The following is a 15,501-nucleotide window of genomic DNA, read 5'->3' on the forward strand; positions in this document are numbered from 1 at the left end:
GGAACAGGCGTTCCCCATCTGCCATTTGTAGACAGTCCATTTTTATATCCTCTCATCATAGCGCCTCCTGCTCCTCCCCTGTGACTTCCAGAGTGCACTGAAACTCAGTGGGGCATGTGCGCTGAGGCCTGGGACCCACAAACTGATCCGGCATGTTCGAGGGCAAGGGGCCCAGTAAAATGGGTGTTTAGAGCATTTCTGTTCATTCTCTGCTGTCGCTGTCAGGTTCGTGTTGAATTCATGGACGACACCAGTAGATCCATCATCCGGAACGTAAAGGGGCCTGTCCGTGAGGGGGATGTCCTGACGTTGCTGGAATCTGAGCGTGAAGCAAGGCGATTACGCTGATCTACATGCTACAGCTCGGTAACTCATTTCATTTTCAGGCCGTAATTAAGCCCTTATTGTCTCTGAGATGTTAATCTTCATTGTGAATAAATTAAACACCCAGCCAGAATATTTTTTTTTTAAAGTGAGCTTCTGGTTAAGAAGCCAGAAAATCATTAGTTTGTCTAGGTCTAGAGCATGTGCCTGGGTTCTGAGACCCCTTCTCTGTAGAGTGCTCACGGATGTTTGCTTTGAGGCCATAACAACCTCAACACTAAGTATTTGAGTCTTGTGCTTTGTCTTGAAGACATAATAAGGTTAACCCTAAGGTTTGCTCTCTAGGGAGTGGTGCACGTTGCTTTACTGCATATAACTGTGACACGCCATGTGTTGGTCTGCACTGTAGCAGTGTTTACAGTGTGTGAACACAGCTGTGAAGAATTGAGTTAGCAGTCATGAGAACTGACCACAATTTGTCTGTCTACACTAACTGCAAAATCATAGTCGTTGCTTGTCATCTAACTCAGTTCTTCATAGAACGATGTTTTTCAGAACTGTTCAGATACAGTAACTTTTTGTAGTGTAGACAACAAAACAGATGGAACAATGAGATCCTGGTCCGTGCCTAGGGCTTCGATCCAGGCTGAACTTCAGGCCAAAGAGGAGCCGTATGTAATTGTTATGGAGTGCTCAGGTTCTGCTGGCTGTGGCTTTTCCTATGTGTAAACTGGAGAGCGCAGCCTGTTTCTGTAGTAGAATGTTCTACTTCTGGGGCTCAGGCATGTGTCTGGGCAATTAACTAGCTATTTTGAAAATGACCCAGAATATTTCCATTTATGTAATGATCTCCTGGCCACAGGAAGCTGTAACTGGTCCTCAAGTTTCGATGAAATACGGTGGGTGAGAGCAGGCAGGTGAAATCCTGAATTCCACTTACTGCAGTGACATGTGCAAATGCCCCATTAACCACGTTAGGGCTGTTTGGCTCCTGAACTAACTATAGGAGCAAAATGAAACTCTGATTTTTCAGTTATCTCTAGTCCCTCTTCCCCCCGCCTCCCCTCCCAAGTCTTGGAAGATAATGTAAGACTCAGATCTGCATTACACTTTCTTTATAGATGGCAAGCCTGATGCGACTACCATTTCTGATTTCCTGTAATGAAGAGGCGACAGTTCATACCTACTCCGCTTGACTTAGTGAAGAGGAATGTTGTGTTTCAGAGACTAAAATAAAGGATTTTTTTCCAGTAACATCTTTCCTTTCTTTCCTTTATTTAAGAAAAAAATGTTTGCTGAAACTTCATGCTGGAAGCCAGTGCATTTCTAAACATCCTCAGACTTCAGCAGTACCAAGACTGACAATATTCATGAACAAAAAAAGCTTTGAGACCATGGACTGTCAGGCATGAGATAATGAATGCTTTTCAGCTGTAATTAAGGCTAAAATTATGTCATGGAAGTCACAGAATCCATGACTTCCAGCGACCTCCGTGACATTGGCTAACCAGCCGCTGCCGGCAGCAGGGGACCCTACAGCAACCCAGCCTCTGCTGGGCAGCTGCGGGTGGCAGGACCCCGGCAATTGACCGGCCGTTGGTGACGACCCCTGAGCTGCCCAGCTGCTGCCACTGGCAGGGGTCCCCCCTGCAGCGGCTCAGCTGCTGCAAGCAGCTGCCCCAGCCCAGCCACAGCCACCAGCAGCAGAGGGACCCTGGAGCTGCTCAGCGTTGGCAGGGGGTCCTCCGCAGTTCCCAGCTCTGCAGGGTGGCAGGGGGACCTCCCAGCCACTGGGCAATGGAGTCCCTGCAGCTCCCAGCTGCTGGGTGGGGGTCAGGAAAGATGCTGGACCCTCCCTCAGGGACAGGTCATGGCTTCTGTGGGTTTTTTTATTGCCTGTGACCTGTCCATGACTTACTAAAAAAATACCCATGACACAATTGTAGCTTTAGCCATAATGCCCTTTGGGGGGGAGGGGGGAGGATTAGAGTTGTTTTATGTAGTAGCAGCTAGAGGCCTCAACATAGATCAGAGGCCCATTGTGCTAGGTGCTGCATGTGTACAGAGTGAATGATAGTCCCTGCCTTAAAGCTGCCCCGTGCCGGTCTTAAGCTAAGAGCTTCTGTGTCTGGGTAACTTGCACCAGTTGAACTGTGGGTGTGAGTTAGTTAAACCAGTGCAACTTTCTCAGAGGGACAAAATAAGGGGGCTTGGCTAAGGTCACCCCAGCAGAGCAACAGCTGAGCTGGGCCAAGAAGCCAGGTGTCCTGACTTTCATTTCACTAGCTCTTTCTGCCTCCTGTAGGCTAGGTTACCCCAGAGCAGTGGTTCCCAAACTGGGGTTTGTGAACCCCTGGGGGTTCGTGAAATGTTACAGGGGGTTCTCGGGGAAAAAAACTCCCTAATGGCGGACAGAGCTGTCCCTAGGGACCCCAGGCAGCACCGGGCCAGCAGCCTGAAGCCCCTGAATATCCAAGAGCTAAGAAGATCAAAGCCAGCATTTCTATCACACTGAGGAGATTTAAACGTCAAGATTCCTTATAAGAAATGGAAAGGGAGGTGGATATTTTTTGCTGTTTTTAAAATTAAATAGGCAGCTAGTATTGTTTTTAAAATTATTATGAAGAACAAGTTTAAGCTTTGTTGTAACGTGCGTTGTTTGCCTGGACTACTCAAGACCTGAATGCTTGTCTAGGAGGAACTCTTTGAGTTGTCTTCTTAAATATCTTCATGCTGTTTCATATCTGATACTCCTTGACGAAACATGGGAGCCTTGTCTTATAACAGGCTTATTCAAAGTGATACAAGCTACGAAAGTGAGATCTTGGAAGAGTGTTGCCATTTTCATAATGTAATACAAATTCTGTAATGATAAATAATAATTAATAGTGTGTAATAAGCATGTCATAAAAACACATTTTATATTTCCAAGATCACTGCTTTTATAATTTATACTCAGGTAAAGGAGAAAATCCCTGGAAATATTCATTTTTAGGAGGAGGTTCGTGAGACTTGACATTTTATTGAAAGGGGTTCACAAGTTGTTAAAGTTTGGGAACCACTGCCCCAAAGTTATCAGGACTGGGCCATTTCCCCCCATTCTGGGTACAAATACCTGCATCTTGACTGGCTCATCAAGAGTCTGTGCTTTTCTGGACCTGCCTCTTACAGCCAAAATATGCATGCAGGCCCCCTAACCTCTCACTGAGACTACTGTAGCCCTACTTGACAGACATTGCCCCATCCAGTCAATCGCTCTCCTGTTGATCCTATAACCTTCACCCCTCCCCTACATCAATTTCAAGCTGCTTCTGGCACACAAGTCCCTGCTTCCCACCTGCCCAGTCTCTTACTGAGGTGCCTCCATTAATGATGCCCCATTTGTTTATTTTCACAGCCATCGGTGCAGGCTTCCCCTCAGCATAGCCTATGCAGAAAATATCTCCCCTGAGCTGGCATATCAGGCTACTCCCTCTTATCTCAAGTTCCTTTTCTACCACGACATCCATAAAGAATGAGTTAGCCACAGCTCTGTCAGTGTATTTGTAATATAAAAACAAATCTCCCCTGGTTGTGCCCACAGCCAATGATCCTCTGCCTGATCTTGTTGCTGTGTCCCCCCCCCACCCTGTTTTGTCCCCTCCCTGTTATATGTCACTTAGAGCTGGGGCTGTATCTTTTGTGGCCTTATGATACTTATCCTGCTTTTGGGCACTTAAGGGGCCCATGTCCTGGTTCTGGGTCCACTCCGATCCACAAAGCTCCCACCCCACACCATAGACATGTAATGTCACTTGGCACCCAAGTTTTCAGGGTAAAAGTCTCCTCAGGGCATGTGGGCTGCTGCCTGTTAGATATCTGAATGCCTATCCCTTGCCTAAGCAATTCACAAAGCTGGGGAAGACAGACATTTGTCCACCTGTGTTGTGGGCAGGGTCCTGGCCGGTAGGTGTGCTCAGAGACTGCCTATTGGATTGGGTCGAGTTCAAACTCTAGCAGGAGGAGGTGCTGCTGCCACATTATAACTGACCCAAGCACTTGCCTGGGATGTGGGAGTCCCAGGTTCACTTCCTCCTGCTGGAAGAGGAGAAAGGCTTCAAAGAGGAGATCTCTGTAGGGTCCACTTTGGTCAATTTCATCGTCATAGGATTTTTAAAATAAATTTAACGATTTCAGATATTTAAATCTGAAATTTCACAGTTGTAACTGTAGGAGTCCTGACCCAAAAGTCACAAGATTATTATAGTCAGGTTGTGGTATTGCCACTCTTACTTCTGTGCTGCTGCTGGCGGCTGCGCTGTCTTCAGAGCTGGGCAGCTGGAGAATGGTGGCTGCTGTCCGGGAGCCCAGCTCTGAAGGCAGCAGCGCAGAAGAGTGGCATGATATGGTATTGCCACCCTTCTGTGCTGCTGCTGCTGGAGGGGTGCTGCCTTCGGAGCTGGGTACCTGGCCAGCAGCTGCTGCCACTCTCCAGCCATCTAGCTCTGAAGGCAGCGCAGAAGTAAGAGTGGCAATACTACAACATCCCCCAGCAATAACCTTGCAACCTCCCTTTGGGTTGAGGATGGACACACATACACAGTTTGAGAACTGCTGGTCTCCCCTGTGAACTCTATATAGCATAGGGTAAAAGTACACAAAAGACCAGATTTGACAGCTGTGAATTTGGTAGGGCCCTACTGATAGGTGCAGCGAGTGCTGAGTGCACAAATACCAAAGAGATGATGCTAGCACTTGAGCTGGCCTCCAATGTAACCATGTGGGCCTTAGTCTAACTAGCACATCAGGACGGAGCAAAGGGGCCAGGGATTGCAACTGAGAAATTAATTCATAGATTTTAAAGTCCGACGTGAACATTTTTGCTAGGCTGACCTGCCTAACACAGCTGAATATTTCACCCAGTGATTCCTGCATCCAGCCCACACCTTCTGGAATGCTGAATGGGGGAAGGCAGGCAGAACTGCTTCAGCCAATGCATAATAAACTTGGAAGAAATCAGGTGAAACAACAAGCTGTGGTAGCCAGCTCAGGTCCCCTTGTTCTGTAAAGTTCAGGTTCTGGACACCTCAATTGGAGGCGGCCTTAAATGGTTAAGGGGATGCTGATGGTACCTTGACTTGATTTTAAAATATATTTAACTTTACATTTTATTTATATTTTAAAAAATAAACAATATTAAAATATTAGCAAACAGACACCAGGCAAAAGCATTCTAATGGGTGATACATACAAAGCGAGTGTAATCAGCTGGGTTTCAGTACTAGAAAGTTGCTGTGAGCATCCCCCATCGACTTCACTGTATAGCAGACACAGGCCTGCTGCAACAAGCATGGGAGCCTCAGCCCAGATCCTTAAAGGTATTTAGGCACCTAACTTCCACTGAAATCAATAGGGATTAGATGCCCAAATACCTCCAAGGCTCTGGGCTTTTGCCCATCAGAAGAGCAGTTCTCAGATGCTATAAACTTGGCTCAGACAATAACAACTGGTCTGGGAGAGACAGGCTAGAACTGCTGGCTCTATACCAGTGATCCCCAAACTGTGGATCGTGCTCCCCTATGGGGGCGTGGACAAATGGCCAGGGGCTGCGACGGCGCCCTGCTCTGCCCCCACTCTCAGCCCATGGTCCCCACCCCCAGCCACGACTTGGCTCCCGGCTGGGGTGGGGGGAATGTGGACACATCCCATTACTGGTAAGCGGGAGGGAGAGAGGAAAAGTTTTGGGACCACTGCTCTATACTGATAACATGGAAGCAGTCAGTGGTAACAAACCCAGCTGTAAGCTCTCAAATGCTCCAGCATGGTTGTCCACTAACCCAAGGGCGTGTATGTGTGTCCTGGCCCAGCCTTTGCTGTTCTGAGCTCACACACCTGCTATGTGACGGGAAGGTTTTTCACAGAGCTGCTGGACAGCGTTGCTGTACACGAGAGGAGGCGATCACTTTTTCAAACCCCCTTACATTTTTCATGACCAAATATTCTGATTTTTATAGCTGGCGGGAGGCCCCTCCCAGAGTTAGTGAAACCTCACAGTGCAGTTGCTAGTACCATGCCCTGTAAGCGGAGTATGTTCGGCCATGCAGTGCGTTTAACACTGATTGACAGGTTCTGAGTCCTTCAGGAAGGGCCGAGTGAAAAATTGGGCTGAAAAGGGGCTAAGGACCAGATCCTCAAATGAATTTAGGTGCCTAACTCCCATATAAGCCTAAGTGAGCAGGCCCTCTTGGAATCAGGGATATCAGCCCATCCCATGCACAAGGGGCACTGGGAGGCCATGGACTATGATGTGTTGGATTGTGAGTGGAAAGGTGCAGTGCTGGTGTGAGGCCCACACAGTGTCTCCTGTGCGGAGATCAAGGGAAAGGAGTGGGTCTCTCCACCTGCTTTTCAGGCTGCTTCCGGAGGGCATAACCAAAGCTCCAGGCTAGAGCTTCTCAATGATTTTCAGCGGCTGGGTCCAGCTCCTGCCCCCGTGAAGGAGGTGGCAGGTTTCTGGGAGTGCCAGCCCTTTGCTCCCCCAGCTACTGGAAACTGGTGGGGTCACTTCCACTGTAGCTGAGCAGCAGAACCTAAAGCCCAGTTGTGACGTGTCCCAGGAAAGCCGTGCTCTGGTTTAGATAGTTGCTGTTACATTCCATGGGTGTGTCGCCCCCCCCCCCCGGCTGCATTCATCCCCAAGGACCTATAATCTTAGCTCTTCCCCTCCCCGCACAAGCTTGGCTGCCCTGTCAGCTGCTACTTCCACTTTTCGCTCACTTATGTAACCTTCCCAGCTGCCTCTGGCTCCTCCCCACTGACAGGGCTGGATGGAAGGGCGGGTAAGGGGCAAAAGCTGCCAGATTCTTTAAAAGAGAGGGGGGGAAGTTCTAAAGGGAATTTCCCTGCCTCCCTCCCCCACCCCATTGGAGAAGGGGGCCGGCCCCAAGTGGGAGGAGGCAGTACCAGCTGTGGGCACTCCAAAAAAGCCCCAGCTGACCAGTCTGAGTGGATTCATGGGTATGGGGCTACCCCACTCTGGTATTCTAGCCACCTCCCGAACCAGTGCACTACAGCAAACACAAGAGCTAGTTCCTGCCAAGCTGATTAAACTAGTAATTTAATTTTTCCATTGAAACTTTTTAAACTAAAACACATTTTTTCATTAAAAGTGCAGGTTCTCCTACAGAAATGTCAGATTTTTTTGTTGAAAAACTGAATGCCTGAAAACCAAAGTATTTTGATTTGGAAATACTGCCATGGTGCCTCATGGGAGGTGTAGTTCAGGTGCTTCATGTCCCCATTATCCTCTGTGGGCCTGCCTCACCAGATGGACTACATCTCCCATGATGCACCCTGGCCACGGACTTCGCCAAGAGAGGAGGCTAGTGCATCATGGGAGATGTAGTCCAACAAGGGAGCACAGCCTATGTGCTGAGGCACAACTCCAGGAAGAGGTAGCATGATCTCTTGCAGGAACTGAGCGCCAGGTGCAGCCAGAACACAGGGCAGTGAGCAGTAACACAGCCACCTCCCAGAGTTATGTTTCAAATGCTAAATAAAATCCTTTCTATAAAACAGCATCCATTTCATAAAGTAGCAGAACAACAGGCGGTACCAGAAGTGGCCGGAGGGGAGAGCACTGTCTGGAGAACATTTAAAGGCAGCATGTTAAGGAAAGAGGGATTGTTTCAAGCAGCCTTACATCAGAGGAGCTCCCCCTTCTCCCTGCTCCCTAAACCCACCTCCTCTGCAACACAGGCAAAAAAAAGAAAGAATAGCATAAAGCCCCCACTGGAACTCAGGTTAATGGGGAACATAGAGGAATCCTGGACGAGGTTTAAACATTGTTTGTTCTATACATGATGGCAATAGATGCAGGCTCCTTGAGTGGAAGCCCAGAAAGCAGCCTCATTGCTAACTGTAGCTGGAAGGGAAGCTCTAGATCTTTTTAACAGCTTCTAGCTGTCCCCTGAGGACAGTGAAGATTTTGATAAGGTCTTAGCACAATTTCAGACTCATCGCATTCCTAGGAAGAAGGAAACTTAATTTTTTTCCACACGAGTGCAAAAGGAAAACAAAGGCATTGAGGATTACATCACAGACTTCAAGCATAAGAGCCAGTCTTGCATCTTTGGGCCCCTAAGAGATTCCTTGATTAGAGATAGGCTGCAATGATCTAAAGCTACAGGAATGTCTACTGAGAGACTGACTTAACTTTGGAGAAAGCCATAAACACCTGCAAAGCAACAGAATAGGCAAAATTGTAAATCTAGGCTTTAAGCAAAGAGGGTACCAGGGACATCGTGCAGGAAGTTACTGCATAGCAGGACAAGGAGATGCACACAAAAAAAGTGATAAACTGACACCAATCAAAATAAGAAAGGGCAAAAAAAAAATAATTCTGTGGAAGAGCCATTCCAAACAAATGTATGGGACGTGTGGAACCAAACTTGTGTACAAACAATGCCCAGCATTTGGACAGAAGTGCAGTGTGTGTCTCAAGTACAACCATTTTGCTAACCAATGCAGCCAGCAGCAAACGGTGGGTGCAATCCAGGAATATGGTGATAGCTCCAGTGAGGAGGCAGTGTATGTTGATACCCGACAGCTGCCAGAAGACAAGAACTGGTTCATCGCTCCTAATACTAATGGCTCACAACTCATATAATGTAGATACAAGATTGACACCAATGTACAACCAGCACAATGGTGGTGAACTTTAAAATATAAGACCCCACTGACGAAACAGGCAAACGTCCAGACAGCTCATGATGGACTCCTGTGGTGGGCTGATGCTGGCTCATTCTCACATGCAAGAAAGAAAAGACTAAGTACACCTTTCCTATAGGACACAGAACACCTATATTGGGCCTGGAATCAGGTCAACAGTTGGGACTAAGATGGAAGCTGATTAATACAGGGCACAACTTGTCGCAAGGCATCAAAACTTTAGTAGATACAGATACAGATGTGTTCAAAGGCTTGGGAAAATTGACAGTCACGCATAAAATAACTTTGAAGAAGGATGCAAACCCTGTTATACATACAGCCAGGAAGGTACCTGTGGCCCTGAGAGGCAGACTCCAGCAAGAACTGCCATGTCTCTAAGCCATGGAAGTAATAGAAAGGGTTGAGGAACCCCCAGACTGGTGATAGTACAAAAGAAATCTGGATCTTTGCACTTGTGTCTCAAACCCAAGGAATTAAACACTAACATAAGACGAGAGCATTATCACATACTGACCAAGATGAACTCTTGGGAGAGATGGCGGGTGCCAACATTTTCACCATTCTAGATCTCTTAGAGCTCACGGCTGTGTGCAGTACTTGTAACAGGAGTGTTACAAGATACTGCTTTGGCAGATACTGCTTCCAACGTCTACCTTTCGGAATTTGCTCTGTACCTGGAGTATTCCATAGAACGGGGTGGGCAAACTTTTTGGCCTGAGGGCCACATTGAGGTTGCAAAACTGTATGGAGGGCCGGGTAGGGAAGGCTGTGCCTCCCCAAACAGCCTGGCCCCCTCCCACTTCCCGCCCCTCTCAGAACCCCCGACCCATCCAACCCCCCCTGCTCCTTGTCCCCTAACCACCCCCTCCCAGGACCCCCCCACCCCTACCTGCCCCCCAGGACCCCACCAAGCCCCCCAGGACCACACCCCTATCCAACCCCCCTGTTCCCTGTCCCCTATCCACACCCCCCCCCCCTGACAGGCCCCCTGGGACTCCCATGCTTATCCAACCCCCCCCCCCCCACCCACACCCCCACCCTTTTCCAACCCCCCGGCCCCGGCCCCCTTATGCCGCTCAGAGCAGCATGTCTGGCAGCCGTGCCGCCCGGCCAGAACCAGACACGCTGCCCTGCAGGAGTGCCCAACCCTGCCGCCCAGAGCGCTGCCCGCACGGAGGCATGGCTGCGGGGGAGGGGGGACAGCAGGGGAGGGTCCGGGGGCTGGCCTTCCCGGCCGGGAGCTCAGGGGTGGGGCAGGGCAGGGCCAGATGTGGCCCGCGGGCCGTAGTTTGCCCACCTCTGCCATAGAACCATGCATGTTTACTGGATGGCACTGAAGGTGTCAAGGTTACATAATGATATTTTCAGCTGGGGCACTACAGAACAGGAACACTATGCAAGGCTTGCAACTATTCAGCAGCTTGCCAGGGACAAAGGATTGAAGTTGAACAAAGGAAATGGCCAGTTCATGAAGACAGAACTTCTCTGTACAGGGGAAATCTTGTCAGAAAGTGGTGTCAGGCCTGATCTAGGAAAAGCATCCTTAGGATGCCAAACCCAAAGCAAGCGAAAGACTTACAAAGGTTTATAGGTTTGGTGACTTGGCTGGGCAACTTCATAGATAACCTGGCTGATACAACAAAAAATACGAGAAAACTATTACTTAATGGTGTGGAATGGAAGTGGACTAGAGTGCATGAAAATGAATACAGCAAACTTGGATAGAGAGACATGCAAAAGAAGGGCATGGGAAGCACTCGATTGGCCAGGCATGAATGACGACATCACTGATATGGTAAATACCTGTGCCACATGCCAAACCCATAGGCCAGCCATATCCAAAGAATCACTGTTACATATAGATGTGTCAGCTGGTGTTTGGGTCACAGTGGGAACAGATACCTTTACCCTACTGGACAGAGACTATGTGGCTATATTAGATGCATACTGAAACTACCCAGAGGTAGAAATACTGACGGATGCCACATCCTACCCGGTCATACTGAAACACAAAGCGACTTTTGCCAGATTTGGGATTTCACAAGTAGTGAGGACTGACAATGGACCTCAACTTGTGAGCAGAGACGTCAAGCCTTGTGCAGATGCATATGATTTGAATATACAACTTCTAAATACCTGCAGGATAATGGGCTTGAAAATGGGGCATGAAATTTCAGAGTGTTTAGAATGTGGTAAGTCACCTGTAGAGCTTGTGCTATGATGTCAGGTACGAAATCAACTTCCTTAGCCTAAGATCAAACAGGGTGCAGCTAAAGAACAGAGGCACAGGTGCAGAAGGAACGAGAAAGATGAAGGCATAAAAATGTGCTATTATGACAAAACCGCGGTGCACCCGAGGGAACTACGCCCTGGAGAACCTGTTAACATTTGGAATAATGGTTCAGGGGGGGATAAGGCTGAGGTGATTTGTCTGGTTGCTCCAAGATCACACGAGATCAAAACAAGGATTTTTGTTGAGACAGAGCCATAAGCATCTCTTACTGGTACTGGTGATAAACGTCCCAGATGAGCTACCTCCACATACAGTGCAAAACCACCCACACACCAAACTAGGAACATCCTGATAGCAACACTGACACATACCAAAGTGATGGCACCTGCTGGGACTACAAGGGATGTGGACCTATCAGACACAAGATCATTGGATACCTGGGTCGGTTATCTAGGAAACACACCGCCATGACCACAGGAAACTGATGCTGTTCCAAGACTCCCAGCGGAGGTGAGAACACATTACGACACAATGGTAAAAAAAAACAAAAAAAAGACTCATTGAAAGCTACTGAGCAGCAGCAGAATCACGTCTCACCATTGTATGAACAATGAGGGTATTGTTTTATTTGTAGTTTTTTTTTTTTTTTTTTTAAAGGAAAGATGTGTGGAGTATGCTAATGAAGTTATGCATATGCATGGCAAGGGCACAAACCCAGGAATGGCAGTCAGACATCTTGCAGGAACTGGGAGCAAGGCAGAGCCAGGGTGCAGGGCAGTGACCAGCAGCCCAGCCACCACCAACAGTTGTTATGTTTCAAACGTGAAATAAGAATTCTTGGTACGACAGAGTGTACGTCTCAGAAAGCAGCAGAACAATACAGCCCGGAGAGGAGAATGGGACCTGAGCAACTACAGCTGCAGCTGCATTTCCCAATCAAAAAACGTTTTATTTTTGGCCTTCTGTTTTGTTTTCAGCCTCAGGTATTTTGGAATTCAAATTTCCACTGAAAAATAGAAATTTTCTGTGGAAAATTTAGATGCAGATGATTTTTTCCTATTTTTGCTGAAAATTTCCATGATGAAACCCAACTTTTCTACCAGCTCTAGGTCTGATGTTATAAACAGTGCTCATGGCTGCCCGGGGTAGGAGACTTGCCTGGTTTAGCTGGACGAGCATCTAGGTGGGGAGAAGAGAGGAAATGCTGGAAGTGACCCTCTGTTTCACTCTACAGCAGCCCCCGTGATACAGATTAGTGCAAGCTGCTTCCCTTCAGTGGAGATTGGGTTAATTAGGCTGAGAATAGATGCCTGTCACACTTGACAGGAATATAAACACATGGGACCTTGGGGGATGGTACAAAATATGGACTGGGCTCGAGTTCTTGAATGTGATGAGATATGGGGGAGTTTCCGTTTTCAGGACTATGAGGAGTGAGTGCCTGGAGAATCCAGCTGCCTGGGATGTGAAGGTTGCTCTAATGCTTCTTCATTAGGTTGCTAGAGCTCTTCAAGGCGATCGGTGGGGTCCCCTGCTGCAGAGAGAGAGAACATCAGTCACTAAACTTTTCTAGGATGCAGAAACAACAGCCTCCTCCTCAGCCCCACTGGTATTCCTGTGTGTGGGACCAAAGGGGAAGCTCCTCTCGATCCAGCCCCTGATGCGCTGTTCAGCTAGGGCAGTGGGAGGACAGGCCCCAGCAGTTCAGTCTGGGGAGCCTGCAAAGCCACGCCTGAGCTCTGCTCAGTAGCCAATTCCTTGTTGATGCCTTATGAGAATTTTTCATCTACATTATGAGTCACCCCTTCTCTTGGGTGTAACCCAGATGGGCATCTCTGGGTGAGCCCCTGCGGAGAACGCCAGTCACTGCAGAACAGCATGGATAGGGTTAAAAAAAAATCTCTTCCAATTTCATCAGTTCAGCAGAGTGGCTCCTTACCCCTGGCCCAGGGACAGGACACAATTAAAAGTTTGATGCTGCTTCAGAGTCAACTAAGTGCAAAAAAAAGCATCTGAAAATATATCTGAGTGCATGAAATTACCTCTCCGCTTCCAAACGCAGAGAACTCCCTAATGGCTGAAGCTGTCTGCTTCAAACTTTCACCCAAAATATGCATCCCAGCTAAGAACCACCCTGAGAGATGCCAGCCTAGCTCTTAGTCTTCCTAGTGTGTCAGTGCTGCAGCGCTAGGACATATACTGACAATTCTGGAAGTTCGTCCAACTTTATAATACAATCAACACCAAACAACAGAAAATCACGTACAGTTTAATAATTATTTCAAATATAATAATGTAATTTACTTCCTAGATTCTGCTTTCCTCCCATGTATTGTGATTTATATGCATTTGTATGCGTGTGTCATTGGGGCACTAGGTAAAGCTGATGTTCTGATCGAGAGCAATAATTCCTGAGTCTAGAGGCAAGATGGAAAAATAACAACTGCATTTCAGAAGAGCTGAGCACTAGAGAGGAACTTCTGGGATGTTCCTTAGAACTCCACCCCCTCGTCTCTCCACCACCAGGTGGGTTGAGTGACAGCTCACTAAGCCAATGAAACACCAAGTGGGAACTTAGCACAAACTCTCATTGAGGTGGGTGGCACATAGTTCTGAGGCCATTCAGAAAGACGCCTTTTCCGAATTCCCCCTTTCCTGGGTGTCAGAAGCCAGTTTCACATACATTGTAGAGCAGATCACTTGACGATTGCCTTGTTCTGTCAATTCCCTCTGAAGCACCTGGCCACTGTCGGAAGACAGGATACTGGGCTAGATGGACCTTTGGTCTGGCCCAGTATGGCTGTTCTTATGTTCTCATGAATAGTTCTCGCATATGTGGGAAATCCCAGCTGTTTTGCCCCCTTAACAATTCCTAATATATTCAGTACAGATTATTCTCCCTCAGCCTGGGCAGGCGGTCCCCACAGAGCCTACCCTGGAGCTCGGTCTTGCTCAAGGGTTAAACAATTCCAAGGCTGGGGCTTTCACCACTTCCCTTGGGAGACCTCGCCACTAGCCCTGATGGGAAAGGTTAGTTCCTATTCATCTTAACCTTGCCTTTGTGCAGGTCCATTGGGTGACTTCTTGTTATTCCTCCCCGAGCCCCACCTGGAAAGATCCCTCCCTTTGATAAGCTGGCAGCAGAGAGTTCAATTCCTGAGAGATTTATTTGCAGTCAGTTCACCCTGCTGTTGTCTCAGGTTTTCATAAGCCTCCAGGCTTGGAGAGGACCGATGCTGGGACCTGTGCTAACCCCCCTGGCCTATCACCCAGTGAGAGTTCAGCAGCCAATTGCATTTAAAAGCCAGCTCGGGAAATGTCCGGACAGTGCTTTCAGCAGGTCCCGGTGAGCACGGTGACCTGTTTCCTGCGCAGTACTTTGGACGGTCTGGATGGGGCCAAAGCTGTCACTGGGGGAGCCTTCGGTTACTTACGGGTGACTGTGCCTTGGAGTTGTTGAGGTGGGCGTACATCAATACTGCAATGTTGCTGTGACCGGCCTCCAGGGCGATGGCCACGGCATTGTTCCCATCCTAGGGAAGAAAAGGAAAAGGGTTCCTCAGAGAGCTCCCAGCAGGAGACTTGGTGTGACCATTTAAGTAACACAATACTCAATGTTCGGCGCTTCCAACGCCTTGGAACAGGCAGCAAATCACAAGGCCAACAGCCAGGGCCTGACAGGCTGGGCAAGTTACTGAACTTCTCTCCCAGGTAAAGGTCCGGGGCTGGAATAAAGGATGATGTGATGACATAGGAGACAGGTTCTAAATGAGAACTGGCATGGCTTTTAAAAAGCAGGGCCTGCCAGACCCACCTCCCCTCTTGCTTTTGGACTGGCCATGGAGTGCAGGTGCGATAGGGCCGGGTGAAACCTGCACAGCAATGCTTTCAGTCTGCTGTTGGCCCTCTAGTTGTGGGCTGTTTGTTTGAACGGGTTGGTGTTTCCATGTGCTTCCATGGGGCAGTTCTCTGGCCCGTGTTGTACAAATCAGACCGTGGGCCCTTCTGGCCTTGCAGTCTCGAAATGTCTGGGGCACAGCTGTTCTTTACCATACCTGGTTTCACTTGCAAACAAGGGCATGCGCTGTGCACTAGTCCCTGTTAGGCAGGCAGGCAGGCAGCAGAAACACCACCCGAGGCTGTAGATGATCAATCGGATGCCGTGTATGGTGACTAGTCCAAGTGGACGGTTTGTGAGCTCCCGACAGGCTGAGGTTTGTTCACATAAAGGGGTT

At 48.4% G+C, this 15,501-nt stretch overlaps 2 protein-coding genes across 5 annotated transcripts in view; one reads left to right on the plus strand and one right to left on the minus strand.

Annotated features, from left to right (window-relative positions):
- Positions 1-1,578, plus strand: part of RPS28 (ribosomal protein S28) — a 2,122-nt gene extending 544 nt beyond the window's left edge. The window contains exons 2-3 of the mRNA XM_029913476.1: positions 215-366; positions 1,446-1,578. Of these exons, the coding sequence (XP_029769336.1) occupies positions 215-348 (134 nt within the window). The 3' untranslated portion in view covers positions 349-366; positions 1,446-1,578. The remainder of the gene's footprint in view (positions 1-214; positions 367-1,445) is intronic.
- An 8,702-nt stretch (positions 1,579-10,280) lies between these two features.
- The window catches only part of KANK3 (KN motif and ankyrin repeat domains 3), a 47,019-nt gene continuing 41,798 nt past the window's right edge, over positions 10,281-15,501 (minus strand). For 3 of the 4 annotated variants that reach the window (XM_024214411.2, XM_024214408.2, XM_024214409.3), the window contains exons 10-11: positions 14,701-14,799; positions 10,281-12,800 (exon numbers count right to left, since the gene is read on the minus strand). In XM_024214411.2, the coding sequence (XP_024070179.1) occupies positions 12,744-12,800; positions 14,701-14,799 (156 nt within the window). In that variant the 3' untranslated portion in view covers positions 10,281-12,743. The remainder of the gene's footprint in view (positions 12,801-14,700; positions 14,800-15,501) is intronic. The other variant, XM_024214410.2, reaches the window with a different exon arrangement.

This window comes from Terrapene carolina, unplaced genomic scaffold, assembly GCF_002925995.2.
Source record: "Terrapene carolina triunguis isolate 2854851 unplaced genomic scaffold, T_m_triunguis-2.0 Scaffold662, whole genome shotgun sequence".
In the NCBI taxonomy this organism is placed as follows: Eukaryota; Metazoa; Chordata; order Testudines; family Emydidae; genus Terrapene; species Terrapene triunguis.